Here is a 27444-nt window from a genome sequence, read left to right as displayed (position 1 = left end):
GTGGTGGGTGCATCGGTGGAGCTGTGTGGTGGGTGCATCGGCGGAGCTGTGTGGTAGGTGCCTCGGTGGAGCTGTGTGGTAGGTGCCTCGGTGGAGCTGTGTCTTGGGTGCATCAGTGGAGCTGTGTGGTGGGGTCATCTGTGGAGCTCTGTGGTGGGTGCATCGGTGGAGCTGTGTCGGAGGAGCTGTGTGGTGGTTGTATCAGTGGAGCTGTGTGGTGGTTGCATCAGTGGAGCTGTGTGGTGGGTGCATCAGTGGAGCTGTGTGGTGGGTGCATCAGTGGAGCTGTGTGGTGGGTGCATCAGTGGAGCTGTGTCGGTGGAGCTGTGTGGTGGGTGCATCAGTGGAGCTGTGTCGGTAGAGCTGTGTGGTGGGTGCATCGGTGGAGCTGGGTGGTGGGTGCATCAGTGGAGCTGTGTGGTGGGTGGAGCTGGGTGGTGGGTGCATCTGTGGAGCTGCGTGGTGGGTGCATCTGTGGAGCTGCGTGGTGGGTGCATCTGTGGAGCTGTGTGGTGGGTGCATCTGTGGAGCTGGGTGGTGGGTGCATCTGTGGAGCTGAGTGCATCTGTGGAGCTGTGTGGTGGGTGCCTCGGTGGAGCTGTGTGGTGGGTGCCTCGGTGGAGCTGTGTGGTGGGTGCCTCGGTGGAGCTGTGTGGTGGGTGCCTCGGTGGAGCTGTGTGGTGGGTGCCTCTGTGGAGCTGTGTGGTGGGTGCATCTGTGGAGCTGTGTGGTGGGTGCATCTGCGGAGCTGTGTGGTGGGTGCCTCGGTGGAGCTGTGTGGTGGGTGCTTCAGTGGAGCTGTGTGGTGGGTGCATCGGTGGAGCTGTGTGGTGGGTGGCTCTGTGGAGCTGTGTGGTGGGTGCCTCGGTGGAGCTGTGTGGTGGGTGCATAGGTGGAGCTGTGTGGTGGGTGTATAGGTGGAGCTGTGTGGTGGGTGCATCGGTGGAGCTGTGTGGTGGGTGCCTCGGTGGAACTGTGTGGTGAGTGCATCGGTGGAGCTGTGTCGGTGGAGCTGTGTGGTGGGTGCCTTGGTGGAGCTGTATGGTGGGTGCCTTGGTGGAGCTGTGTGGTGGGTGCATCGGTGGAGCTGTGTGGTGGGTGCCTCTGTGGAGCTGTGTGGTGGGTGCATTGGTGGAGCTGTGTCAGTGGAGCTGTGTGGTGGGTGCATCGGTGGAGCTGTGTGGTGGGTGCCTCGGTGGAGCTGTGTGGTGGGTGCATCGGTGGAGCTGTGTGGTTGGTGCCTCAGTGGAGCTGTGTGGTGGGTGCATCGGTGGAGCTGTGTGGTGGGTGCATCGGTGGAGCTGTGTGGTGGGTGCCTCGGTGGAGCTGTGTGGTGGGTGGCTCTGTGGAGCTGTGTGGTGGGTGCCTCGGTGGAGCTGTGTGGTGGGTGCATAGGTGGAGCTGTGTGGTGGGTGCATTGGTAGAGCTGTGTGGTGGGTGCCTCGGTGGAGCTGTGTGGTGGGTGCCTCGGTGGAGCTGTGTCTTGGGTGCATCAGTGGAGCTGTGTGGTGGGGTCATCTGTGGAGCTCTGTGGTGGGTGCATTGGTGGAGCTGTGTCGGTGGAGCTGTGTGGTGGTTGCATCAGTGGAGCTGTGTGGTGGGTGCATCGGTGGAGCTGTGTCGGTGGAGCTGTGTGGTGGGTGCATCGGTGGAGGCGGGTGCATCAGTGGAGCTGTGTGGTGGGTGCCTCGGTGGAGCTGTGTGGTGGGTGCCTCGGTGGAGCTGTGTGGTGGGTGCCTCGGTTTAGCTGTGTGCTGGGTGCATCTGTGGAGCTGTGTGGTGGGTGCATCTGTGGAGCTGTGTGGTGGGTGCATCTGTGGAGCTGTGTGGTGGGTGCCTCGGTGGAGCTGTGTGGTGGGTGCTTCGTTGGAGCTGTGTGGTGGGTGCATCGGTGGAGCTGTGTGGTGGGTGCCTCGGTGGAGCTGTGTGGTGGGTGCCTCGGTGGAGCTGTGTGGTGGGTGCATAGGTGGAGCTGTGTGGTGGGTGCCTCGGTGGAGCTGTGTGGTGGGTGCCTCGGTGGAGCTGTGTGGCGGGTGCCTCGGTGGAGCTGTGTGGTGGGTGCATCGGTGGAACTGTGTGGTGGGTGCATCGGTGGAGCTGTGTAGGTGGAGCTGTGTGGTGGGTGCCTTGGTGGAGCTGTATGGTGGGTGCCTTGGTGGAGCTGTGTGGTGGGTGCATCGGTGGAGCAGTGTGGTGGGTGCCTCTGTGGAGCTGTGTGGTGGGTGCATTGGTGGAGCTGTGTCAGTGGAGCTGTGTGGTGGGTGCATCGGTGGATCTGTGTGGTGGGTGCCTCGGTGGAGCTGTGTGGTGGGTGCATCGGTGGAGCTGTGTGGTTGGTGCCTCGGTGGAGCTGTGTGGTGGGTGCATCGGTGGAGCTGTGTGGTGGGTGCATCGGTGGAGCTGTGTGGTGGGTGCCTCGGTGGAGCTGTGTGGTGGGTGCATCGGTGGAGCTGTGTGGTGGGTGGCTCTGTGGAGCTGTGTGGTGGGTGCCTCGGTGGAGCTGTGTGGTGGGTGCATAGGTGGAGCTGTGTGGTGGGTGCATCGGTGGAGCTGTGTGGTGGGTGCCTCGGTCGAGCTGTGTGGTGGGTGCCTCGGTGGAGCTGTGTCTTGGGTGCATCAGTGGAGCTGTGTGGTGGGGTCATCTGTGGAGCTCTGTGGTGGGTGCATCGGTGGAGCTGTGTCGGTGGAGCTGTGTGGTGGTTGCATCAGTGGAGCTGTGTGGTGGGTGCATCGGTGGAGCTGTGTCGGTGGAGCTGTGTGGTGGGTGCATCGGTGGAGGTGGGTGCATCAGTGGAGCTGTGTGGTGGGTGCATCTGTGGAGCTCTGTGGTGGGTGCATCGGTGGAGCTGTGTGGTGGGTGCATCGGTGGAGCTGGGTGGTGGGTGCATCTGTGGAGCTGTGTGGTGGGTGCATCTGTGGAGCTGGGTGGTGGGTGCATCTGTGGAGCTGGGTTGTGGGTGCATCTGAGGAGCTGTGTGGTGGGTGCCTCGGTGGAGCTGTGTGGTGGGTGCCTCGGTGGAGCTGTGTGGTGGGTGCCTCGGTGGAGCTGTGTGGTGGGTGCCTCGGTGGAGCTGTGTGGTGGGTGCATCTGTGGAGCTGTGTGGTGGGTGCATCTGTGGAGCTGTGTGGTGGGTGCCTCGGTGGAGCTGTGTGGTGGGTGCTTCAGTGGAGCTGTGTGGTGGGTGCATCGGTGGAGGTGGGTGCATCAGTGGAGCTGTGTGGTGGGTGCATCTGTGGAGCTCTGTGGTGGGTGCATCGTGGAGCTGTGTGGTGGGTGCATCGGTGGAGCTGGGTGGTGGGTGCATCTGTGGAGCTGTGTGGTGGTTGCATCTGTGGAGCTGGGTGGTGGGTGCATCTGTGGAGCTGGGTGGTGGGTGCATCTGTGGAGCTGTGTGGTGGGTGCCTCGGTGGAGCTGTGTGGTGGGTGCCTCGGTGGAGCTGTGTGGTGGGTGCCTCGGTGGAGCTGTGTGGTGGGTGCCTCGGTGGAGCTGTGTGGTGGGTGCCTCGGTGGAGCTGTGTGGTGGGTGCATCTGTGGAGCTGTGTGGTGGGTGCATCTGTGGAGCTGTGTGGTGGGTGCCTCGGTGGAGCTGTGTGGTGGGTGCTTCAGTGGAGCTGTGTGGTGGGTGCATCGGTGGAGCTGTGTGGTGGGTGGCTCTGTGGAGCTCTGTGGTGGGTGCATCGGTGGAGCTGTGTGGTGGGTGCCTCGGTGGAGCTGTGTGGTGGGTGCATCGGTGGAGCTGTGTGGTGGGTGCATCTGTGGAGCTGGGTGGTGGGTGCATCTGTGGAGCTGGGTGGTGGGTGCATCTGTGGAGCTGTGTGGTGGGTGCCTTGGTGGAGCTGTGTGGTGGGTGCCTCGGTGGAGCTGGGTGGTGGGTGCATCTGTGGAGCTGTGTGGTGGGTGCATCTGTGGAGCTGGGTGGTGGGTGCATCTGTGGAGCTGGGTGGTGGGTGCATCTGTGGAGCTGTGTGGTGGGTGCCTCGGTGGAGCTGTGTGGTGGGTGCCTCGGTGGAGCTGTGTGGTGGGTGCCTCGGTGGAGCTGTGTGGTGGGTGCCTCGGTGGAGCTGTGTGGTGGGTGCCTCGGTGGAGCTGTGTGGTGGGTGCATCTGTGGAGCTGTGTGGTGGGTGCATCTGTGGAGCTGTGTGGTGGGTGCCTCGGTGGAGCTGTGTGGTGGGTGCTTCAGTGGAGCTGTGTGGTGGGTGCATCGGTGGAGCTGTGTGGTGGGTGGCTCTGTGGAGCTGTGTGGTGGGTGGCACTTTTTATAAATCATTAGTAAAAGAGATCAATGAAATTCAACTAAAGCCCATATATAGCAGAAGAGGAGAAAGCTCTAGTAACGGGATTCAGGATGAATGTATATCTTTGAAGCAAATCGCCAGCATGTGAAAGGTGTAAAATAGCAATCAGCATAAAACGAAAATGCCAGCAAAAGACTTTATAAAATTCTGTGTGGCCCTGATAAAATAATTAGAGCGTTAATAGCAATCAGCATAAAACGAAAATGCCAGCAAAAGACTTTATAAAATTCTGTGTGGCCCTGATAAAATAATTAGAGCGTTTATTATATCATGACCAACAATGGTTATTGTTTCAAGAGCAGCATGCGAGATGGTTAGGGGCTGCAATATAAACAAGCCCTCTGCATTGCTGTGGTGGGAAGGGGGGCGGGGAGAGGCAAGAAGGGAAGAATAGGGGCCGGGAGCAGCAGCCTTTGATGTGCTGACCGGCCGGCCGTGCATGACTAATTAGGGGAGGAGAAATGCCGGCTGAGGGAAGCTTGAGATGCCCGAGGAGGCTGGTGGCTTTGATGTGCACGTGCTCTCGGGCACTCAAAGAAATCGCCGAGTTGGTTTAACTCTGTTTAAGCTGCAATATAGCTCGCCAGCTATGCGCAAGCGCACAGCAGGCGAGCCCTAAAAAGAAGGTATGGGCATAGTAGTTACCTGAATAGTTAGACGTTACGAGTAGTCAAAAAGTGTTTGATTTCATTTGATAAAGTAATGCTGTTTATTATACTCTGATTTAAACCCAATATAATGCCTTGTCCAACCACATATAACCAGGCACTGATCATGTTCATAGATCTGTCAACAGAAATTGGCAACAGCAAAACCCAAATTAAAGTCTAAGAGAACATTTCACAGAAAACATTTATTGTCATCAATTCTGAATCTTTCTTGCCATGTAAAAAGGCTTTGCGTCAAAAATCCTCAAGACCAATGTGTCATAAATAATATAGAAAAATGTTTAAAACACCTTATAAATATAATATGATACTCGCTTCCTTCTGGCACCCTGGTCTCAAAGTACTTCCTTCTCACAGGGGCGTAAGAGACTTGGGATTCGGTTTTTAAATAAGTTACAGTGCTTTGATTTTATTAGAAACTATGGTTTTGACACAGGTTGTCTTTCATTGATGTGTGGACTGCAGCGCAGGGGCATCAGTGCAGGAGTTCATTCCAGTGTGGACATGTGCGACTGCGTCTCTTCTCATTCGGCCTTCTTTGCCTTCCGCTTCCTGGTGCTTTCGTTGAGCTCCTCCTTGGACTTGGCGACGGGCGGTGCTGGCGCATGGGCACTGCTGTGGGAGCTGTCGTGGGAAGACCCATGGTCGTCATGGTGAAGGTCATCATGGCTCCAGCCGATGGAGCCGAAGATGATGGGAGATACGAAGGCCTCGATGGGAGTGAAGGGCGAGGCGTGAGAGTGGGTGGCTGTCATGAAGACCTGAAATGAAACAGGAAGTTGGTGAGCACAAAACGCAAGTCTACCAAAAGATTAATGGGCGTATTTCCACCGCTGCTTTAAAGTACTTAGAATGGAGACAGGGATTTCTCTGCTTGGAGTACCTGAATGTATGATGTTACAATGCAAACATTTGCGACGCATGCCTTTACAACGCAGTTTTTACATCGCAACATCTATTACAATGCATGATTTTACATCGCATGCCATCGCAACCGATTTTTAGAAACTACATTTACAACACATTCCATTACAACGCATACCATTACAGCGCATATTACTTTTAGGGGAACAGCAGGGTAAGTGTTGGATAGTGTAGGGGTAAAAATTACTATTCCCATTTACTTACCTTATATTGCGTTGTAATGGCATGCGTTGTAGTGACATGCGTTGTAATGACATGCGTTGTAATGAGATGCGATGTAATGAGATGCGATGTAATGGCATGCGATGTAAGGGATGTTGCGTTGTAATGACTGCGTTGTAAAGGTATTGCGATGTAATGACTGCGTTGTAAAGGTTGATTCCCGGAGTACCCACACGTAGAAGAAGTTATGATTATGCATTAAATATAGAATCTGAACAGTGCAATTTTAGAGGACTTTTATAGAGCAGTGTTTTATTACCCAGTATATTTTCATCTTTCCGCCATGTGACATCTGGAATTCCTGCCACTCAAAGCAAACACAAGCAGATGATGGATGGTGCGCTGAAACTTTTCAGACACTCACCCCCAGTCACAGATCTGGGTTGAATCCATCATCGTTCTTTCGCTCACTTCGTCACCCCAGTTCAGTACCAGCTATATGCAAATCAGTCTTGACCCTGTGCCTCAGGGGAACAGTCCAGCCCGAACTGCCAAGCCATGTCTACCTTGCCACTCAGCCATCATGGTGGCCAGTAGGTCTGTAGAGGTACCCTTGTATGTGTGTTCAGACAGACAATAGAGTGGCCGGGATTTGCCTCATGAACCTTCTTAATTGGTTGGATCTTCAAGTAAACCAAAGGAATTCATGGGGTCGTTTTGTCCTCTAAACACATTCCACGTCATACTATCACCTGGCGATGATCATCTGGCTGTCTTTTGGTTTTCTGCACTGACTCTTACAGCATCCTCTTGTTTGTATTTCTTGTATTTTCAAGGGGAAAGATATTAAAAACAAGAAAGTGGATTGAATTCAAACTATTGCCTGGCTGGATACACCTTTTGTGACTTTGAATTATCTCAAACTGGATGTATGTCATCACAACGCATGCTTTTACTCCGCATGCCATTACAACACAGTTTTTACAACGCAAGTCGTTACAACGACATGCCTTGGGGGGCGCTGGATAGTGGAATAGTTTAATTTTCTATTCCAACTCCAGTCCCCGTGGATAGTAGGGAAGGTGTTGGATAGAAAATTAAACTATTCCCTATCCTACAGCGCCCTCCAGCGCAAGCCGTTGTAACGACTTACGTTGTAATAGCTGCGTCGTAATGGTAGTGCGGAGTAAAAGTTGCGTTGTAAAGGATGTTTCCCTCTCAAACTAGATATGTGAGGTGCAGCCTCTGAGTCGACTCTGCATTCCAACTGAGATACTGTTTAAATCCTCTTCTTTATGCATTCTGGTAATTATAGTTTGTGGCTTTGCCAGCCACTGAGACATCAGTAATCTAATCCCATAGATTCAACATGGTGGCGTCAGGTACCAGGAAGAGATCTTTTAATAATTATTTTGTAAGCGTCGTGAGGCCTCAAAAGAAAATGGTCTGGAACCAGGATATGTTATGGCATTTCTTTTGAGTTTTAAGATTGGGTTTTCAAAAGACAGATACTTCACTAAGTGGTAAAAGTCTTTTCTGGGTAATATTAAAAACCAATGTAGAAATCTTGAAATAAATGTTTTGTATGGTAGATTTTATTCAGTTCTAATAAAATGTCAGAACTTTCTTTTTTCTTCACTTACAACAAAGGTATAAATGATTTTCCTTGTACCCAGTTTCAATAACACTACAGACCTCTTTTAAATCATTTCTAAAAAAAAAATATCACTATTTTTCTATGTATTTAGTTCTAATAAAACTATAGATTTTTTCCTTTTTAGTCACTTCTTATAAAATTATTAATTTTTTTTAATTCTTATAAAACAATAGAGATTTTCTTTGTATTCTGTTCTTATAGAACTCCATCTCTTATTTGTATTCTTTGCAAATAAAATATAAAACTCTTCAATCTATTCAGTTCTAGTAAAACTATAAAACTTTCCTTTAATTCAGTTCTTATAAAAGTATAGACATTTACTTTGTAATTATTTTCCTATAAAACTTCAAAAACTTAGAATAATGACATGTTACTGATTAATTCTAAAGTAAAAAGAATGTCATCTTGACTAAAACTTTCCATAACCCCCCTGTGCCGACCCCTAAAAACATCTAGAACTTTGATCTTGTATTATTGTGATTGACCAGAAGCTAGCGACACATACCTTGGAGGCGGCCATGAAGAGTGTGAAGAAGAAGATGAGGTTGGCTTTGGAGACGGGGAGCCAGTGGGTCTGCTGCATGGTGAAGAGAATGGCTCCGTAGAGACTTGCTTTGGTAGGGCTGCAAAGGAAGCGATCTGGAGTTATTTTCAATAGAATACGCGCCCAACGGACTCACGAGGAGGCTAGCTGAGTAAAATGCATCTCAAAACTTAGAAAAACTGGATCTTAAGTTTGAAGGTTGGTAGTGGAAGCCAAGTGGCTAGCAACTAACACATACCATGCCAATTCACTGGGACCCTTGCTTGTCAGTATCCATTTTGAGTGAGTATAGTGAAATAAATCTTCCATGATGCAATAAATAATAATGTTTTGCCCTACAAATTATACTGAAAACCTTGAGTCAATCCAGGATTTAAAGTTTCTTATGAGCCAGTTTGCATTTATCTTATTTGCACACATGTTTTTTGTGTAAATTCAGGTTTTGTTTTCACAAATCATGAATTTACATTCAGTTCAGTATGTTGTAAAAATCATTGGGTCTTCGGGGACTTTCAAAATTCCGAAATCCAATTCCTCATGTTCCGCAATCAAAATGTCAAATCAAAGTCCTACATTTTGGATGTCTCAAAAGATTTTGATCACAGCGGTGAACAATCTTTAAAATCATCTGATGTGGTGCCGTAAGAGAGAGACAGGACCGAACTGAGCAACTGACTTCCTTGCATGCGGAATATTTCAGAATGCTGAACCATCTCACAGAATCACTGTAAATGGCTTTACAGATCATTTAATGTACAAAAAAACAAAAAGGAACCCAACAATTAGACCAGCTCGCGCAAGATCCCTAAACAATTGATAAATATGAGAAGATTTGGTTTGATTCCTACTACAAAATATTGTGCCCAGGATATGGACTACCAAAATACCCTATAGGTAAGAATATATAGGTAAAGCTAGGTTTACTATACTTACCCCGCATTTAAATCAAGCGACGGACCACAGTCTTGGCGATATGGATACTCCGTCGTTACGGGATATCAAAACCGCCAAGATATAAATCAGGCCCTTTCTCTGTAAACTGTTCGATCTCATTGTTCTTTGAATTACTGTGTTATTTGTGAAGCACTGTGATACCCTTAGGTTAATTTTAGTGGCACACAACACCAAAAAATAAATGACATATTTAATAAACTTCCTTACAAGGTCATGTGCATAACTTCATTTGTTTCTGGTTTCCAGACTCCCCGAAGCAGCTGCTCGAAGTTCGACATCAATGCCACGCCTGAGCCTGTGAAAGAAGCAGAGAGTGAGACTCAGAGGCCAGTGTGAAGGGCTCCACCGCTCAAGTACCTTATAGACAAGCCCTTGCAGGTGCCTGATCCTACCTCATGAGTCAACAAGCAGCGCCTCACCCGACTGCATGAATCAGTGCAAAGCACCTCCTCCTACCTCATGAGTCAACAAGCAGCGCCTCACCCGACTGCATGAATCAGTGCAAAGCACCTCCTCCTACCTCACGAGGCAGCAAGCAGCGTCCCATCCGAATGCATGAACCAGTGCAAGCGCCTCTTTCTACCTCATGAGTCAACAAGCAGCGCCTCATCCGACTGCATGAACCAGTGCAAAGCGCCTCTTTCTACCTCATGAGTCAACAAGCAGCGCCTCATCTGACTTAATAAACAAGCGCCCCATCCTACCGCATCAGTCAAGAGGCAGCACCTCAGCCGACTGCATGAACCAGTACAAAGCACCTGTTAACGATTTCATGAGCCAATGTCCAGTGCCCCTTCCTACCGCATAAGCCAATGAAAAGCACTTGTTTTGATCTCATGAGCCATTGCACAGTATCACCTACCTATCTCATGGACCAATAGGCAGCACCCCTTCCTGTCTAAGGAGCTAATACGGAGCAGCTGTTCAAATCTCATGATCCAATAGACGGCACCCCTCCCATTTCATGAGCCATTGCATAGAACCAATTCTGATCTCATGAGCCACTGCACAGACCTCCTTCCTATCTCATGAGCCAACACGCAGCACCACTTTCTATCTCATGAACCGATGTAGAGCAGCTGTTATGATTTCATGAGACAATGCCCAGTACACACTTCCTATCTTATGAGCGAGCTTCCAGCCTCTCTTCCAGATTAGGGTTTTTTTGCAATGTATCTCTTCTAACCTCATGTTCCAGGGCACAGGATGCCTTCCTACCTCATGAGCCAAAGCAGAGCACCAGTTCCGATCTCATGATTGCACAGTACCACTTCCTCCCTGAGGAGCCAACTCACAGCATCCATTCCGGTTTCATGAGCCAACGCAAAGCACCAGTTTGGAGCTTAAGATCCATTCCTCAGTGCCACACCCTATCTCAGAATACAAACCCATGAGCTAACTCATAAAATGTTCTTGTAACCTCATGAGCCAATGCATAGACCCGTTCTAATCTCATGAGCCTATGCATGGACTCGTTCTAATCTCACGAGCCAATGTATGGACCCGTTATACTCGCATGAGCCCATGCATGGACCCATTCTAATCTCATGACGCAATGCATGAACCCGTTTTAATCTCATGAGCCAATGCATAGACCCGTTCTAATCTCATGAGCCAATGCATGGCCCGATCTAATCTCATGAGCCTATGCATGGACTTGTTCTAATCTCACGAGCCAATGTATGGACCCGTTATACTCGCATGAGCCCATGCATGGACCCATTTTAATCTCATGAGCCAATGCATGAACCCTTTCTAATATCATAAACCAATGCATGGACCCACTGTAATCGCATGAGCAAATGCATGGACCCGTTCTAATCTTATGAGCCAATGCATGGACTCGTTCTAATCTCATGAGCCAATGTATGGACCTTTTCTAATCTCATGAGCCAATGCATGGACCCCTTCAAATCTCACAAGCCAATGTATGGACCCCTTCAAATCTCACAAGCAAATGCATGGCCCGTTCTAATCTCACAAGCCAATGCATGGACCCCTTCAAATCTCAGAAGCCAATGCATGTCCCAGTTTTAAATCTCATAAGCCAATGCATGGACCCATTCTAATCTCATGAGCCAATGCATGTACCCATTCTAATCGTATGCACCAGTGTATGGCTCTGTTCTAATCTCATGAGCCTATGCATGGACCCGTTCTAATCTCATGAGCAAATGCATGGCCCCGTTCTAATCTCATGAGCCAATCCATGGACCCGTTCTAATATCATGAGCCAATCCATGGACCCGTTCTAATCTCATGAGCCAATGGATGGCCCCGTTCTAATCTCATGAGCCAATCCATGGACCCGTTCTAATATCATGAGCCAATCCATGGACCTGTTCTAATCTCATGAGCCAATGCATGAACCCATTCTAATCTCATGAGCCAATGCATGTACCCGTTCTCCAGGAGGCATTCAGGAAAGATCTGAAAACATGGCTCTTCTCCCACTAGTTTCCGACGGCTCATTCTCAGGGAATTACCACTTCAGCGCCAGGACACCGATTGGTATTGGCGCGCTTTCTAAGTGTTAAAAATAAAATTAAAAAATAAATAAACCTGTTCTAATCTCATGAGCCAATGCATGGACCCATTCTAATCTCATGAGCCAATGCATGTACCCATTCTAATCTCATGAGCCAATGCATGGACCCATTCTAATCTCATGAGCCAATGCATGGACCCATTCTAATCTCATGAGCCAATGCATGTACCCATTCTAATCTCATGAGCCAATGCATGGACCCATTCTAATCTCATGAGCCAATGCATGGACCCATTCTAATCTCATGAGCCAATGCATGGACCCATTCTAATCTCATGAGCCAATACGTGTACCCATTCTAATCATATGCGCCAGTGTATGGCCCTGTTCTAATCTCATGAGCCAATGCATTGCCCCATTCTCCTCTCATGAAGCAAGGCATTGACCCCTTCAAATCTCACGAGCCAATGCATGGACCCACGGTAATCTCATGAGCAAATGCATAGACCCGTTGTAATCTTATAAGCAATTGCATGGACCCATTCTAATCTCCTGATCCAATGCATGGACCCGTTCTAATCTTGTGACATAATGATGGACCCCATTTAAATCTCATAAGCCAATGCATGAACCCGTTGTAATCTCATGAGCCAATGCATGGACCCGTTCTAATCTCAAACCAATGCATGGACCCATTCTACTCTCATGACGCAATACATGGACCCATTCTAATCACATGATTCAATGCATGGACCCGTTCTACTCTCATGACGCAATACATGGACCCATTCTAATCTCATGAGCCAATGCTTAGAACCTAATTCCAATTTCCTGATTATACTGACTGACTGCCATCTTCCTATGCAAAAAGTTAATGCATAGCACCCTTCATCTCACGAGCCACTGCACAGCACCCCTTTCGAACTCATGAGCCAATGCATAGAAATCACTTCCAATCTTAGGAGCCAACTCACACCGCTGTCTTGCGATCTCACTGGCCAATGCACCGGGCCCATGTCAATTGCATAAGCCCTTTACACTATTTTGAGCCAACAGAGAGCGCCTCTTCCAAACTCATCAGCCAACATACAGCATCACCTCCTTCCTTTTGGATGGGAGGCGTCAAGAAGGACAGCGTAACCTGAAAGGCGGCCCAAGTTACCTTTGACCCATCCGGTGAGGACCATGATGAACCAGCCGTGGTGGTAGTGATGGTGAGCATGGTGAATGCCGACGGCGATCTTGCGCACCCGGACCACTTCCTTCAGGGCCACAAAGATGAGCTTCACCGGCAGGAAACTCACACACTTGTAGAAGAGGTTCAGAGGGCAGAAGAAAATCAGGTACCTGCAAAGGCGGGAAGAGGACACGTGCTGTTCACAAGGAGTCCACCTGGTGGCAATGTTGAGCCGTAAGCAACACAGAATGGCTGGTGCAGGCTTCAGGCGACAAGCCCCAAGGCACTGCAGAAACACACTTCTTATCTCTCTTACCACCTCGCTTAATTTTAAATAGCGCGCTATTGTCCTATGTTTTTTTTTCTCCACTGCAAAATATTTTTCCCTTGAAGAAATCCTTTGGCCAAACAAGCACACCTGTTTTGGGAGGCTCTCATCCCATTCCCACCTTGAAAACAAACTTACTCCTGCCCTTGACAGAAGTAAATCTTAAAAGGCTTTAGATTGTTATGTGGTTCTGAGTGAGCTGGGGAGTTGTTTATGAAAGCCCACGAACACTTGCCACGGATGCTCACTTACTGTCCTTTCAAAAAGACACCTTCATGTGTAATATTGGGTGCAAATTCACATTAAGTGAATGTTCACAGTGAGTTTGCCCTTCCTATTTTTTAGGGATTTACAAAGATCCCTAGGACTATGCATGGATTTCTACTTAGGTCTTGTGTTTCCTTGTGTCCCCCATTACTCCAGGAGGCGGACAATCTGTCGGTTTATACCTGGCAGTAATGTGCATTTGGGCAAGATTTTTTTTGTTTCACTTTTTGTGCAGGCAAAACATTTTCCCAGTGGAAAAACACCTTCCACTATATTGCTATGAAATATTGGGGTTTGCCTTCCCTATCAGACCCTGGAAAAAACCCTTACCACTGCCTTTCACAGAAATAGTTTAATATGTGTTTCCTGAGTTGTAAATGTCTGCAGATCCTTAATTGGCCAACAAGAAGCTGGAAATGTACACACACTATTCAATTTTTGAGCACATGAGTTCCATTTATGTTCTCAACAAAATTAATTGTAAACGAGAACTCCAATTTTGTTGCTGGAGGCCCAGCTCTAGAGGTGATTGCTTTATAGCCAGGAGCACTGGAATTATGCGATTCTGTGTTTGCTGCATTTTCCATATAATTATGGATTTGATGCAGTTGCCACATGCTGCATCATTTGTAGATTTTGACACAAACGCTTATTTTTAGTTTAGATGAATCAAAAGTGCCTAAAAACCATGCTACACATGTTGTCGCGCAGTGGCAGGCCATCTGCAAGGGTTAACTGCCAATATTTGCGTTGCGGGTTGCTTTAAGTGTTAAACTGTAACATGTACTTTGTTTTTTGTAGGTTCTGTGACATATCAATGTCTTAAATCACTTACAGAAATGAAGTTTCCTTAATACCTCAAGAAGCAGTACCAAATGAAAACCAAACACTGGGGCTACTTTCAGCAAAATCAGTACTCATATCTGCCAAATGGTACATCAGTGCTTAATTTGAGCCAGAGGTTTCGGGTGCAGTCACCAGCACTGAATTGTCAACACCAGCGCTTGTGACAGTCTGCCACAAGGTGACGCTGTCTGACTAATTTAGAGATGACCACAACAACAGTTAAATATTAATTCAATATATGTTAAAAATTACTATTCCCTGCAGCCCAATCCATTCTTATTGCTTTGGGGGTCTGAAATAGTCCGAATTGTCACACTTGTAGGAGTGCGATGGTTTTTAGTTGTGTTGGTGCTGTTATTGGCAGCATGGCAGGGGCAATGTGTGGTGCAAGCTGCAGTGGCCTCCTGATAAGAGCCCTGGCCTTTACTCTTTTACAAATTAAGTCAGATGTACTCACCAGACTGCTGAGGCGAGCAGCACATGGGAGTTGTTGCTGAAGTAGTCGATGGGCGATTCGCCAAGCAGTATGTCGGCTAAGATATAACTGCCGAAGCAGTACAGCATGGCGCAAAGCCAGGACGCGACCGGGCTCCGCCGGGACAACTCTACTGCGCCTAAAAAAGAAACAAACACTTTATGAGTTTCTCAGGTACATAGGAATGCATAGACTGGAAGTACCTGTCGGTTCCTTCGCTTATTGAGAATAAGACCAGTTTTACTACTTACTTGCAAAGTATCTACACTCTGTCCACTTTTTTCCAATCATATAGTTCTACGACCTTGCACCTTTTGCTTTATGGTGCATAAAGGTAAGTTATGCAGAAAATTTTTAACACTACCACACCTTAACATACCTTTGTTAAAAAAAAGCAAATATGCTTTTTTACAATATGGCGCAATGGCTGGTTGTTTCTCACACATGCAGAAACATATCCTGGGGAGCAAGCTATACTTATAACGTCCTAACTTCTGAAGTCTGGCAATACAGATGTGTGTACTTATGAAAAAGACCTTGAGGCCTTTGCCTGCACTGACGTAGTTGCAACACAATAAAACATTCCTGAGGCGGACGGAAATAACCCAGTACTATAATCAGGTGAAGCAAGACTGTGTTTTCTGGTAATGCGCGTCCAATAAGAACCCGTAGGTGGGCAACAGACAGGCCCCTCCCCTTTTATGTGCCTAGAGACCTTATCTATTTCTAAGCTCTTGTAAAGTGTCAATATCTCTTGCACACCTCTGGATTTATAGTAATTTCACCCATATGAACATTCCAGGACGACCCAGAAAACCTATATATAATCCACGTGGGCCTCCTAAGTACAGAGGTACAGATAATGTGCAGATGTTTACAGGGTTCTACATAGGATCAAAATGCTTATCAACTTTTTTTTGTTTTTACAGAGATACATCTTTTTCTGCACTACAATCTTCACTTGTACCTTGTGTTTTTCAAATGTTCCACGTTCAGTCCTGGAATGTATTGTTTTTTTTGTTTTTTTTAAGTCTCATCAAAGTATGCTGCTCAATTAATGTTTAATTCTGTAGATGTTTTACTTATTTTTCTATTTCTGCAGAGGTTGAAAGGTGTACCTAGGTTGAAAGGTGTACCATGCTGCACAAAAACTATTTTCGTTTTCCTTTTATCACTTTTGTACTGTATTTTGATAACATTCTATTAACATTATTTATAATTGTTCTGTACTTTAGGATGCTTTGTGGATATACTATTCCAAAATAAATATACTAAAGGATACAAATCGCTTTATTGGCAAAATAAAGAAAAATATTGCTTGTGCGAACCAATGCTTTTTGGAAACAGTCTAAGTGCCACATTTTGCAGTTATTAACTTTTCAATCCATTCACAATTTTATGCAACTTAAAGTCTTTAAAATTACAGCACTAGGTATCAAGATGTGAAAAATGAGGTCACTGGGACATATGTCCAAGGAAATGGAGCAACGGAAAATTTTGCAACACTGTGCCGCACCATTTAAAAAATGTAGGATGCGCCATATTTACAAGAATACGATGCACCCCTGTGTTTTCCCTAGCACTAGCAATAAAAATAACTGCTTAGCGCCAACACAGACACCTTTGCGCAATAGTGCAAGGGTGCATGTGTCGCGAGAATGTTTGTTTAGGTGCAGGAAGGTGTCCCTTCCTGCATATAAACAATCAATAATGGTGATTTGCTAATTCTATGTAATAATGGTTATTTGGTACTTTTTAGAAGTAGCAAACCGCCATTGTTTAATGATTGTATTTGCACATGAATAGAAACCTTCCTGCACAAAAACAATCCTTAATGGTGTTTTGCTCTTTCTGTGGGTGCAGCAGAATGCAGCTGGTCTACCAACAAAAAGAAAAAGAAAATAAGTTCTTAGCACAGTAAAACCCGAGCAGGCCTTTTTATCAATTTGCCATAATCTGGTTGTCTTTAGGATTTTAACACCGTCTGTGTAATATCACTATGGAAATCTGCTACGCTCCCTCCAAAGATCTCTAATTTCCTACAGATGGAAGATACGCTGAGAAGATACTCTGCATTCTTGCAATCTACGGGATAAGCTCTTATTTTGAATTTATATATAGTAAAGTACCATTTCATTATCTGATTTTAGAAGGGATCTCCTCTTTCTAATTTCTCAGGTTAGAAGATATGAACAGGCCGAGAGTTAATCTCTGCCAGCAGGTGTGAGCCAAGATTGGCTTCGTCGGGGGGTGGTGAGCTCGGCTTTTTTTTGGTCCTCAGGACGACGCGGGTTAGAGGAGGAACAGACCCTCCCTGTCATGGTCTAAAAATGAACACGCCACACGTACCACTACGCAGTGCCGCTTTGGCCCTTAGTGACCTGCAGGCCTCTTGCCACCTGCTCCCTTCCCTCACCGCATGGACAACTGGTGGACCGACACACAGACAAGGCCTCGTGTCCAAGCAGCCTTTCATCATCAACGCCTACCTCCCGTTGACGTCTAAAGGCTCGCAACCAGACAGCGACCATCCCTTGGAAAGAGGAGCCCGCGCCTTAGGAAACCATTAGTTAGATTAGGTATGATAATGTTTTCTTCTCGAAAAGGCTTGAGAAACTAGTTCCTGGCAATCAAATGCCTTCAAATGTAAATGTAAATGTCCAGTATTTGTAAAGCGCAAACAATTACCCGAAGGTGTCAAGGCGCTAGGGGCCCTCGGGAAGATTAAGCGAGCTATTGCCCAGAGTCACATGGTGCTGGGCTGATCTGCCGCTGGTGCCGGGGATCGAACCATGAACCCCCAGGTTCCGGAGTCAGTTCAAACACAACACGATGACCGATGCCCCAAATGCTGCGGTTTTACAACACCAAGACACCCTGCTAGCCACCACAGACCGTAAAAGCAAGAACTATGCCAAGGGAAATGCTTAATAAATATTATGGCCAATTTTTTTAATGGACATTCAAAGAATATTTTCCCAGTACATTTCTCAGAGAGGGTGTTTGCTATATCAAGTGTCTGTTTCTGTACCATAATATCAAAAGGAAGAATATCGACCATGGTTATATCAACTTTTGGACTATGGACTACGCTACATTTTCAGGGAAGTACCAATACTTACCTTGGTAATTCAGTACAAGCAGAGCTAACAACACTATTTCTAAACTTGCCTTAAAAATGTAGTAGTGGGTCAATGGTATTTCAAGTAGATATCCTGCTTTTGATACTGTGGTAATGCACCAATGTTATGCTTCATCAATTATCTTTATTGTGATGCCCTCTGGTGTAACCGACCTCTTAAGAGTTAGAAGCTTCTGACTTACAGGTAACGCTCATCTTCACACTGGGCATTCAACCCACTTTGCTATGTGTGACAGGGGCGGACTGGCTAGCAGCGGGACACCAGGCAGTAAGGCCGGATGTCAGGCAAACAACCCAGTCTCTCCTCAGCAGAGGCACCCCCCACATGGTCGCACCACCCGAATCCCAATAACTTCAGACCACACAAATTTTTGTTTTATGGAAGAATTGAGGCCGCAGTTTATTAGGCATTTCCAACTTACAAGCGATCCTTTACACACCATTATTGTCTGGCGAGCCTGTGTCCTTACCCCATCAACTCTGCGCTGTGCCCTACATCCAGTGCAGCTACCTTCGCCAAGGTGACCTATCACCATCCTTAACCCCATTTGCTCTGCACTGTGCCCTACATTCAGTGCAGCTATCTTTGCCAATGTTACCTATCACCATCCTTAAACCCATTTGCTCTGCACTGTGCCCTACATTTAGTGCAGCCATCCTTGCCAAGGTAACCCCCTCCCCAGACACACCCTTTTCCTTTCACTCCGGGCAAGCTTCTGCTTCCAGCCCGACCGTGTAACCTTTTACCTCCGGTTGCCACGCACTACTTGGGTGAGCGTCTGCTTTAACCCAACTGGACGGCCCTTTTGCTTCCGGTGTCCACTCACTTTCCAGGTAACCATCGGGTTCCCACCCGGCCGGGTGACCTTTCACTTCCGGTGTCCACACATTCCTTCCAGGTAAGCGTCTGTCCCACCCCCGCCCGGTTCCTCTTCGCTTCCGGTGTGTACCCTTTTGTTACCTGGGCAAGCCGATGTGCTTCCCGCCCGTCCAACCTGATTTCCTGTTCCCCCATCCATCTCTGCGAGGTGACCCAGTAACCGGTATCCCCACTTACTCCATGCCACAGGCTCCGCCCTCTGTTGCATAATTAATCGTTTACTTCCGGTTCACCTGAACCCAGGGGGGCTCGGGGAGCTTGCCAGTGACCCCCTGAGTCCCCTTGCCAGTGACCCCCTGAGTCCTGACTGCCCCGTTTGCGGTCTGTGCCCCGCTTCACAGCCTGCTTTTGTATTCCTCTTTGATCGCTTTGTGCGTACTGCCTGCTATTCCTTCCTCCGACCAAAGGACCTCTTGCAAGTCCACTATGCCTCTGCGACAAATCTAACCACCTTGCCCAGCCCCCCCCCCCCCCCGCCTCCTCGAACTCTTGTTCTTCCGCGGGTGGGTGGGCGGGTCTTCTCCTGACACAATTCCCCGGAGAAAGAGGGCCTTGTGCCCGGTGCCCACCTTTAAATACCCCTACCCCCTACCACATTCCTAACCCTAGATTTACAGCTGAGCTGGCCCAGCCCATTCTCTGGTGGGCCCGCTCTTTCTCCTTCCTTATCTCCAGCCAATCCTTATTGGTGCCCGGGCTCTGCTTCCTGGGGGAGGCCTCCACTGAGACCCCCGGTCCAGCCACTGTCCTCCTCCCCCTGGAGAGTGGGGGGGGCTGAACCAAGGGGCATTTATTTCCCATCAACAGGATAACTGGACTGACCAGGGTTTTCTACCCTATTCCGAGGACGCCGAAAAGGAACATTGTTTCTTTAATTGAGAAGAGCTCACTCCTACTACGTCCTGAACGATGACGTAGAAGTGGCTAGGTCGTCAAAACCAGTAAGCCGGGAGAGAACGGTGTGTGTACACCGGAGGAGTCGGAGAAAGCGAGAGCGTAGAGAGCAAACCGAAGCAGACGGAATACGAAGAAGGACGAGAGGAGGTTGGAGATACGTCGGGCCAGGAGGCCAACGTCCCCGTGGGTCGCCCAGCCACGTTCCAGGAGGAGCGTGGCTAGCGCAGGTACACAAACGTTTCACGGGTTGGATGGGCAAAAGGGGAAGACCTCCGCGATAGACACCCCCGTTCCTTCTATCCTGGAATCCCCGCCCCGAGCACATAACTCACTTGTAGAGACGAAGAGCGCACCGAGTGTTTCCTCACTTGCCCTCCCTCACTTTAGTTTGAGTTCTTGAGCACCATTCTCAAACAGAGTCCTTTGTTTTGTTTTCCTACACGCCTCACCAAGACGGATCCTCGACCTGACGACGCTGCACGGGAGTGCAGAAGGAGAGGACGGATCTCACCGAGGGACAGGGAATCGCCCGAGACGACATCGAAGCCCCCTCTACCCTATTACAGACCTGTACCTTACCGTACAAGAGTGTTTAGACCAATAACACACTTGGTGACTACAAGTCAAGTCAAGTCAAGTCAAAGAATTTATATAGCGCACTACATACCCAGAGGGTTTCAAGGCGCTTAGGGAGGGGAGGAGGATTACTTGTCAAATATCCACGTTTTAAGTTGCTTTCTGAATGCTAGGTGGTTCTGGGTAAGGCGAAGGTAAGTGGGGAGTGAGTTCCATGTTTTAGCAGCCAGGTATGAGAAGGATCTGCCTCCCATGGTGGTCTTGTTGATGCGAGGTACAGTGGCGAGGGCTTGGCTGGAAGAACGTAGTTGGCGGGAGGGGGTGTAGAAGGACAGTCGTGAGTTGAGGCATTCTGGTCCGATGTCGTAGAGTGATTTGTGTGCGTGGGTTAGCATTCAGAAAGTGATCCTCTTATTGACGGGTAGCCAGTGGAGGTCTTTCAGGTGACCAGAGATGTGTTCGTTGCGCGGGATGTCTAGTATGATCCTGGCTGAGGCGTTTTGGATTCGTTGGAGTTTCTTCTGGAGTTTTGCGGTAGTACCTGCGTAGAGGGTGTTTCCGTAGTCCAGTCGGCTCGTGACCAGAGCATGGGTGACTGTTTTCCTGGTTTCGGTTGGGATCCAGCGAAATGTTTTTTTGAGCATGCGAAGAATGTTGAAGCAGGATGAGGATACGGCGCTGACTTGTCTGTTCATTGAGAGTGAAGAATCCAGGATGACGCCTAGGTTCCGTGCGTGGTCTGTCGGGATGGGTGCTTTTCCAAGGGCTTCCGGCCACCAAGAGTCGTCCCATGCAGAGGGGGATGTACCTAAGATGAGGACTTCTGTTTTATCTGAGTTCAGTTTCAGACGGCTGAGTTTCATCCATTCGGCAACTTCTTTCATTCCTTCGTGTAGGTTAGTTTTGGCGGTGCTTGGGTCATTGGTGAGAGAAAGGATTAGTTGAGTGTCATCCGCGTAAGAGATGATGTTGAGGTTGTGTTGGCGGGCGATGGCCGCGAGGGGGCTCATGTATACATTGAAGAGGGTGGGGCTGAGTGAGGATCCTTGTGGTACGCCACAGATGACTTCAGTGGCCTCGGACTTGAATGGTGGAAGGCGGACTCTCTGGGTTCTTCAGGTGAGGAACGAGGTGATCCATTCAAGTGCTTTTCCTTGTATTCCGATGTTACTGAGGCGTTGTAAAAGGGTGCTGTGGCAGACTGTGTCGAATGCTGCAGAGAGGTCGAGGAGGATGAGGGCGACTGTGTCTCCATTGTCCAGTAGAGTTCGAATATCGTCTGTTGCTGCGATGAGGGCGGTCTCAGTGCTGTGTTTTGCTCGGAAGCCAGATTGTGAGGGGTCGAGGGATTTGTTGGCTTCGAGGAAAGCGGCGAGCTGGTTGTTGACAGCTTTCTCGATTACTTTGGCCGGGAATGGAAGGAGCGAAATGGGGCGGTAATTTTTGAGTTCGGTGGGGTCCGCTGTGGGTTTTTTCAGAAGGGCGGTGAGTTCAGCGTGTTTCCAGTTTTCCGGGAAGGTGGCGGAGTTGAAGGAGCAGTTGATGACGTCTCGGAGGTGCGGTGCTATGACGGAGTCTGCTTTGTTGAAGATGTGGTGAGGACATGGGTCAGTGGGGGATCCTGAGTGGATAGAGTTCATCAGGCGGATGGTGTCTTCAGTGGAGATTGGGTTCCAGTCGTTAAGGGTGTTCACGGGGTGAGAATGTTCAGCATATGGTTGGGTGGGTTGGTCTCCGGGTTGGTTGTCGAAGCTGTTGTGGATGTCTGCAATTTTGTTGTGGAAGAATGAGGCTAGGGAGTCGCAGAGGGCTTGAGAGGGGGTGATATCGTTGGAGTTGGCCGAGGGATTGGAAAATTCCTTGACGATGTTGAAAAGTTCCTTGCTGTTGTGGGCGTTGTTGTCGAGTCGATCCTTGAATGCTGTTTTCTTGGCCTTTCGGATTAGTTGGTGGTGAGTGCGGGTGGCGTTTTTGAAGGCGTCCTTGGTGCTAGTGGTTGGGTCTTTTTTCCAGGCCTTTTCATGGGATCGGCAGAGTTTCTTGGATTTCTTAAGATCATCGTTGAACCATGAGGCCTTCTTGTTGCCAGGTTTGCTTTGGCGTTTTTTCAGTGGTGCTGAGGTGTCGGCGGTGTTGGATAACCATAGGGTGAAGTTGGCGGCGGCTTGGTCTGGGTTAGAAGAGTGGGCTGGGGTGTTTAGAAGGAGCGATGAGGAGATCTGGTCGATGGTGATTTTGTTCCAGTTTCTTTGCAGAGTTGGTTGGAGGTGGTTGATGGGTTTTGGCTTGTTGTAGGTGAAGTGAACGCAGCTGTGGTCAGTCCAGAGGAGATCCGTAGTGTGGCTGAAGGAGACATGATTGCTGGAGGTGAAGATGGGGTCGAGTGTGTGACCTGCGATGTGGGTGGGGGAAGTGACCAGTTGTTTAAGTCCGAGGTTGGCGAGGTTGTCCAAGAGGGTGGTGGTGTTGCGGTCGTTGATCTTTTCAAGGTGAAAGTTGAGGTCTCCCAGAAGGATGTAGTCTTTGGAGGGGAGTGCGTGTGGAGTGATGAAGTCCGTGATGTCTTCACTGAATTTTGCGCGGGGTCCTGGTGGTCTGTAAAGGAGGGTGCCTCTGAGTGTGGTCTTGGGGTCGATGTGGATCTGGAAGTGAAGGTGTTCGGAGTTGGCGAGGTTGGCGTCAGAGCTGGTTGAGATGCGGATTGATTTCTTATGGACGATAGCGATTCCTCCTCCTGTGTGGCCGGTGCGGTCCTTGCGAGTGATCTTATAGTCTTCAGGGATGGCAATGGTGATGTCTGGGGCGGAGGAAGCGTTCATCCATGTTTCCGTTAGGAAGGCGACGTCTGGAGAGATGGTGTCTAGTAGATTCCAAAGGTCAATGGCGTGTCTGTGGACCGAGCGGGTGTTGAGAAGGATGCATTGTAGGTGGTTGGGGTCGGGAATCTGTGGTGTGGTCGTAGCGGAGATGTTGTCGGTGCCGCTGAATTTGCAGGAGTAGCAGGAGAAAGGTCCATGGGTGTGTCCAGGAGCGGCTTGGACGCAGTTGGGGGGACGGCCGGGGTTAAGGGCTAGGAGGGTGGCGGCATCGTAGGTAATGCGGGAGGGCTGGGAGGGACGGGGGCCAGGGGGTCTGGCGCTGGGCGCGGTCCAGGCGCGGACGGGCGTAGACGGGCTTACCTTTGGCGCACCTTCGGCGCGGATTGGGCGCGGTCGCTGCGCGTAAACGCTGCGCGCGGGAACTACTGTCATATATGGATTGTGGAGGGGGAGGGGCGAGGGCGGCTCAGCTGGGAGGCGGGGCGGGCTGTACAAGACGACAACAACCAACAAAATGGAGGAGGGGGGGAGCACAACAGAGCGCTTGGGGAGAACGCGCTAACACAGCACAAATGTACAATTTACGAGCCAAATCGCAATACAAGCAAAGCGGCAGCCAGGCAGAGCAATAGGTGATAGTGAGGAGGCAAAATCAAGAAAAAGCGCTGCTGAACGATACCAGTACACGCCAGGGGCACTGGGAGCGACCACTCCGGCCAAAGCGAAGAGCGAGTCACAGCGCTTCCAGGTAGGGAAGCGCTGTTTGTATTCTGTGGGAGGGCGGCTCAGCTGGGAGGCGGGGCGGGCTGTACAAGACGACAACAACCAACAAAATGGAGGAGGGGGGGAGCACAACAGAGCGCTTGGGGAGAACGCGCTAACACAGCACAAATGTACAATTTACGAGCCAAATCGCAATACAAGCAAAGCGGCAGCCAGGCAGAGCAATAGGTGATAGTGAGGAGGCAAAATCAAGAAAAAGCGCTGCTGAACGATACCAGTACACGCCAGGGGCACTGGGAGCGACCACTCCGGCCAAAGCGAAGAGCGAGTAAAGTCTCTGTCCTTCCTCCCGCTTTACCACACTATATTTTTTACTACTCCAGTTCTCAGTTGCCACTTGTCTTTCAGCTGAAGACACATACCTGGTGCTACGACTATTAGCTATGTCACTCATAACACTTCAGTAAGCAGCCAATTTGACTCTGTTTGACTAATTTAGTCAGTAGAGGCATTCTGTCACAAACACAAGTATTTAATTATTGCATTCAGTATTTCAATCATCATTGGCTTGTATTCTAGTGCTCAGAAGCCCTCTTTTTGGTTAGTTAAACATTTTACTAGAAAACAAGTAAGAGTGAAGCTCTCTCGCACTATCACAGCAGTATCTCACAAGTCACATCCCTACTCTAGTAAACACTAGCACAGTAAGTCACATTTCATCCTCTATCACACACCAGCACAGTAAGACTCATGTCATACTCTGACAAACCACAGCACACAAAGCCACATTCCATACTCAGATAAACATCAACACAGAAAGTCACATTCCATACTCTACAAAACACAGCACAGTAATTCACATTCCATATTCTGACAAACAGCAGCACAGCAAATCAAATTTCACAATTTGACAAACAACAGCACAATAAGTCACCTTACTTATTCTGACAGACAACAGCACAGAAAATCACGTCATACTGTGACATTCAACAGCACAGTAAGTCACTTTCCAACCTCTACCAAACACAAGCACAGTAAATCACCTTCCACGCGCTAACAAGCACTGTAAGTTCATGCTCTACTAAACTCCACCACATAAGTCACTTTCCATCTTCTACTAAACACCTGGCAGGCTAAGTCACATTCCCATCTCTACAGAACGCTAGCACATTGAGTCACAACCCATACTCTACTGAACATTAGAGGAAATAAGATAATTTCCCTACTGAACTGCTCCCCAACACACTAAAAAACACTCAAACACCATGCATAGAGTTTAGAAATGTGATTAATTTGTAATAAATCATATATCCTCTGCTTTGTAATTTAATTTAAATTGTTCCTCCTTTGCCAGCATTAAAATCTGTATCATTTAGTGTCACGTGGAGATGCTTTAGAGTGTGGGAAACACAAACGTTTGTGACTACAAGAGAAGTTAATACTGCGTGACCGTGCACCACATTTGATAGAGTTCTCCTGACAAAGCTCTGGGTGGTGCCCTGTGAGAAAGATCTTGTCGGAACACCTGATAGGGTTGGACTACGGAGCCCAGACTTCCCTGCACGAACAAGGCTGCATCACGTCTCACCAGAACCACGGACAAAGACCCATGTCTCTCCTCTCTTTCCACAGCATGAGGCAACATGTAGAGGAGGCGCTACAGAGAATGGATGAATAAAAACGGACGCTACACAGGAAGCGGGGTCGCAGAACGTCGAGGAGGCGGGACCTGAGACGGAACACGCGGAGGACGCCGAATCTCGGAGCCAAGAGCCGGAGCTGAACGCCGAGAGTGAAGACAGCGTTGCTGAGCGTGGAGAAGAGGCGGGGGAAACCGAAGACCGCTGGACGGAGGAGTGGTGGTGTCCCCCGGAGGAGGCTGGAGAGAGTGCCGTGACTCAGGAGAGTTACGGCGGGGCCGGTGAGTGACATTGATCCGAAACTCATTGGGGAATTGTTTGAAGTTGTGGGTGGTGGGTGGTGGAGCGTAAACCTGTGGGTGGTGGGTGGAATGGACTAAGGGGAAAAACCTAAACGTTCACCAGTGACAAAAACAGTACCAGAAAGTAGCACTTGGTTGTTTATCTTGGGTTAGTTTTGCTTGGTCTACGACTATTCCTCCGCTATATTCTTATCCTCGCCTTGTACAATTCACCACCTACCCCTTATCCTTCACGTCCATTATCTTTATGCACAACCCTTCACCGTCCCCTTTTCCGTGCACTACCTTCCGGTGTAGGAGCAAGGGTTTTGAACCAACAGTCCAACTGACAGCCCTTTCTCTTTTTCCCTCTCGGTACCTCCGGTAAAACAACACCACGGAGACCCCATCGTCCCAGGAATTACATCAACTGGAAGAAGAGGGAGGAACATCGAATACCACGGCTAATCCTTTCCATCCTGGAGAACTTGGTGCCGCGGGAGGAAGTGCGGAACCCGTTGTGAAACCTAAAACCTTGTTTCCTGATAATAAAAGTGCTGTTCGCCATAACATTCAGCCTCCGCGTCTGTATATCCGACCTGCCCTCCCACATGCCCATTATGCTGAGAATGATGAGGCCCACACACAAAAGTAAATCTACATGTGTACAACTACTGACTTTTATATGTAATCCCCCACCTAGGTGCAACTCTACATTTTTTATCCATTTCTGAGTTTAGCTTTACACCTAGTTGTAGGCTTACATGCCTCCGACCCTCAAATCAGGAGTTGGAGCCTCCTACAGCAAGATTTACTGGTGTAAAGTTGCTACTGATAACTTTAAACATTTAGTGGGCGATCATCACCACCGTGACAGAGAGCTCACTACGGGAAAGCAAAGGGACAATCATTAAAGTTTATTCTTTTAAAATATATATATATAAAATATTATAACATTTTATAAAAAATTTAAAATGATTTAAAATAGTCATTGCTAACCTAGACTAATACAATAGGATGTTCCGGCACATCAATTCATCAAATTAAATGTGTATGAAATAATTAATTGAAATACCTACATTTAAAAAGAATTTTTAAACAATAATGAAAAAATTCCCACCTTCACCTACTTTTTTAATTTTTATTTAATTTGTAGTAATGTTTGTTAAAAGTTATGTGTTGAATTAATTTCAATTTGGTTTAATTTTTTAATAACACTGTAATCATTTAGTTTAGTTTTTCATTCAGACATCTTATTACATTTTAAAATAAATTAATTAGTAATTATATATAATGTATTAACACTAAAAACACTTAGGGTGTAGTAACTTTATAAGAGTAGTTTATGAATAGCTTATGGCCTTACTCTTTTGTGGGTGTGTGTTCGGATTGGCCTGCCCCCCCCCCCCACCCCTCCTTAAACGACTGCCACATTAGTAAGTATTCCCTGTTTTCCCGCCATTCCCCCTTGTATCTCTCACATTTACTAAACAAATATATACCTAGAAAAGACATGAGAGTTGGATGTCTCCGACCATAGTTTTGTGAATAGCATTTTGTAGTACATGCACTCCTGTCGTTCTATTTACCATGCTCATAAATGTTTTGGCGAATTGACTTGTTAGTTCACAATTCCTGTCTTTGGGAACTCTCTCTGAACAAGGACGCAGATTAAGAACTTTATACCAGGAGACAGAC

At 48.2% G+C, this 27444-nt stretch overlaps 1 protein-coding gene across 1 annotated transcript in view; it reads right to left on the bottom strand.

Annotated features, from left to right (window-relative positions):
* Positions 1-5136: 5136 nt before the first annotated feature.
* The window catches only part of TMEM38A (transmembrane protein 38A), a 59254-nt gene continuing 36946 nt past the window's right edge, over positions 5137-27444 (bottom strand). Inside the window, exons 2-6 of the mRNA XM_086946934.1 lie at positions 14771-14927; positions 12858-13042; positions 9415-9502; positions 8215-8332; positions 5137-5727 (exon numbers count right to left, since the gene is read on the bottom strand). Coding sequence (XP_086803060.1) covers positions 5491-5727; positions 8215-8332; positions 9415-9502; positions 12858-13042; positions 14771-14927 — 785 coding nt within the window. The 3' untranslated portion in view covers positions 5137-5490. The remainder of the gene's footprint in view (positions 5728-8214; positions 8333-9414; positions 9503-12857; positions 13043-14770; positions 14928-27444) is intronic.

The sequence above is a fragment of the Lissotriton vulgaris genome, chromosome 12, assembly GCF_964263255.1.
Source record: "Lissotriton vulgaris chromosome 12, aLisVul1.2, whole genome shotgun sequence".
Lineage (NCBI taxonomy): Eukaryota > Metazoa > Chordata > Amphibia > Caudata > Salamandridae > Lissotriton > Lissotriton vulgaris.
The sequence above is the reverse complement of the archived record's forward strand: the minus strand, read 5'-3'. Positions and strand labels throughout refer to the sequence as shown.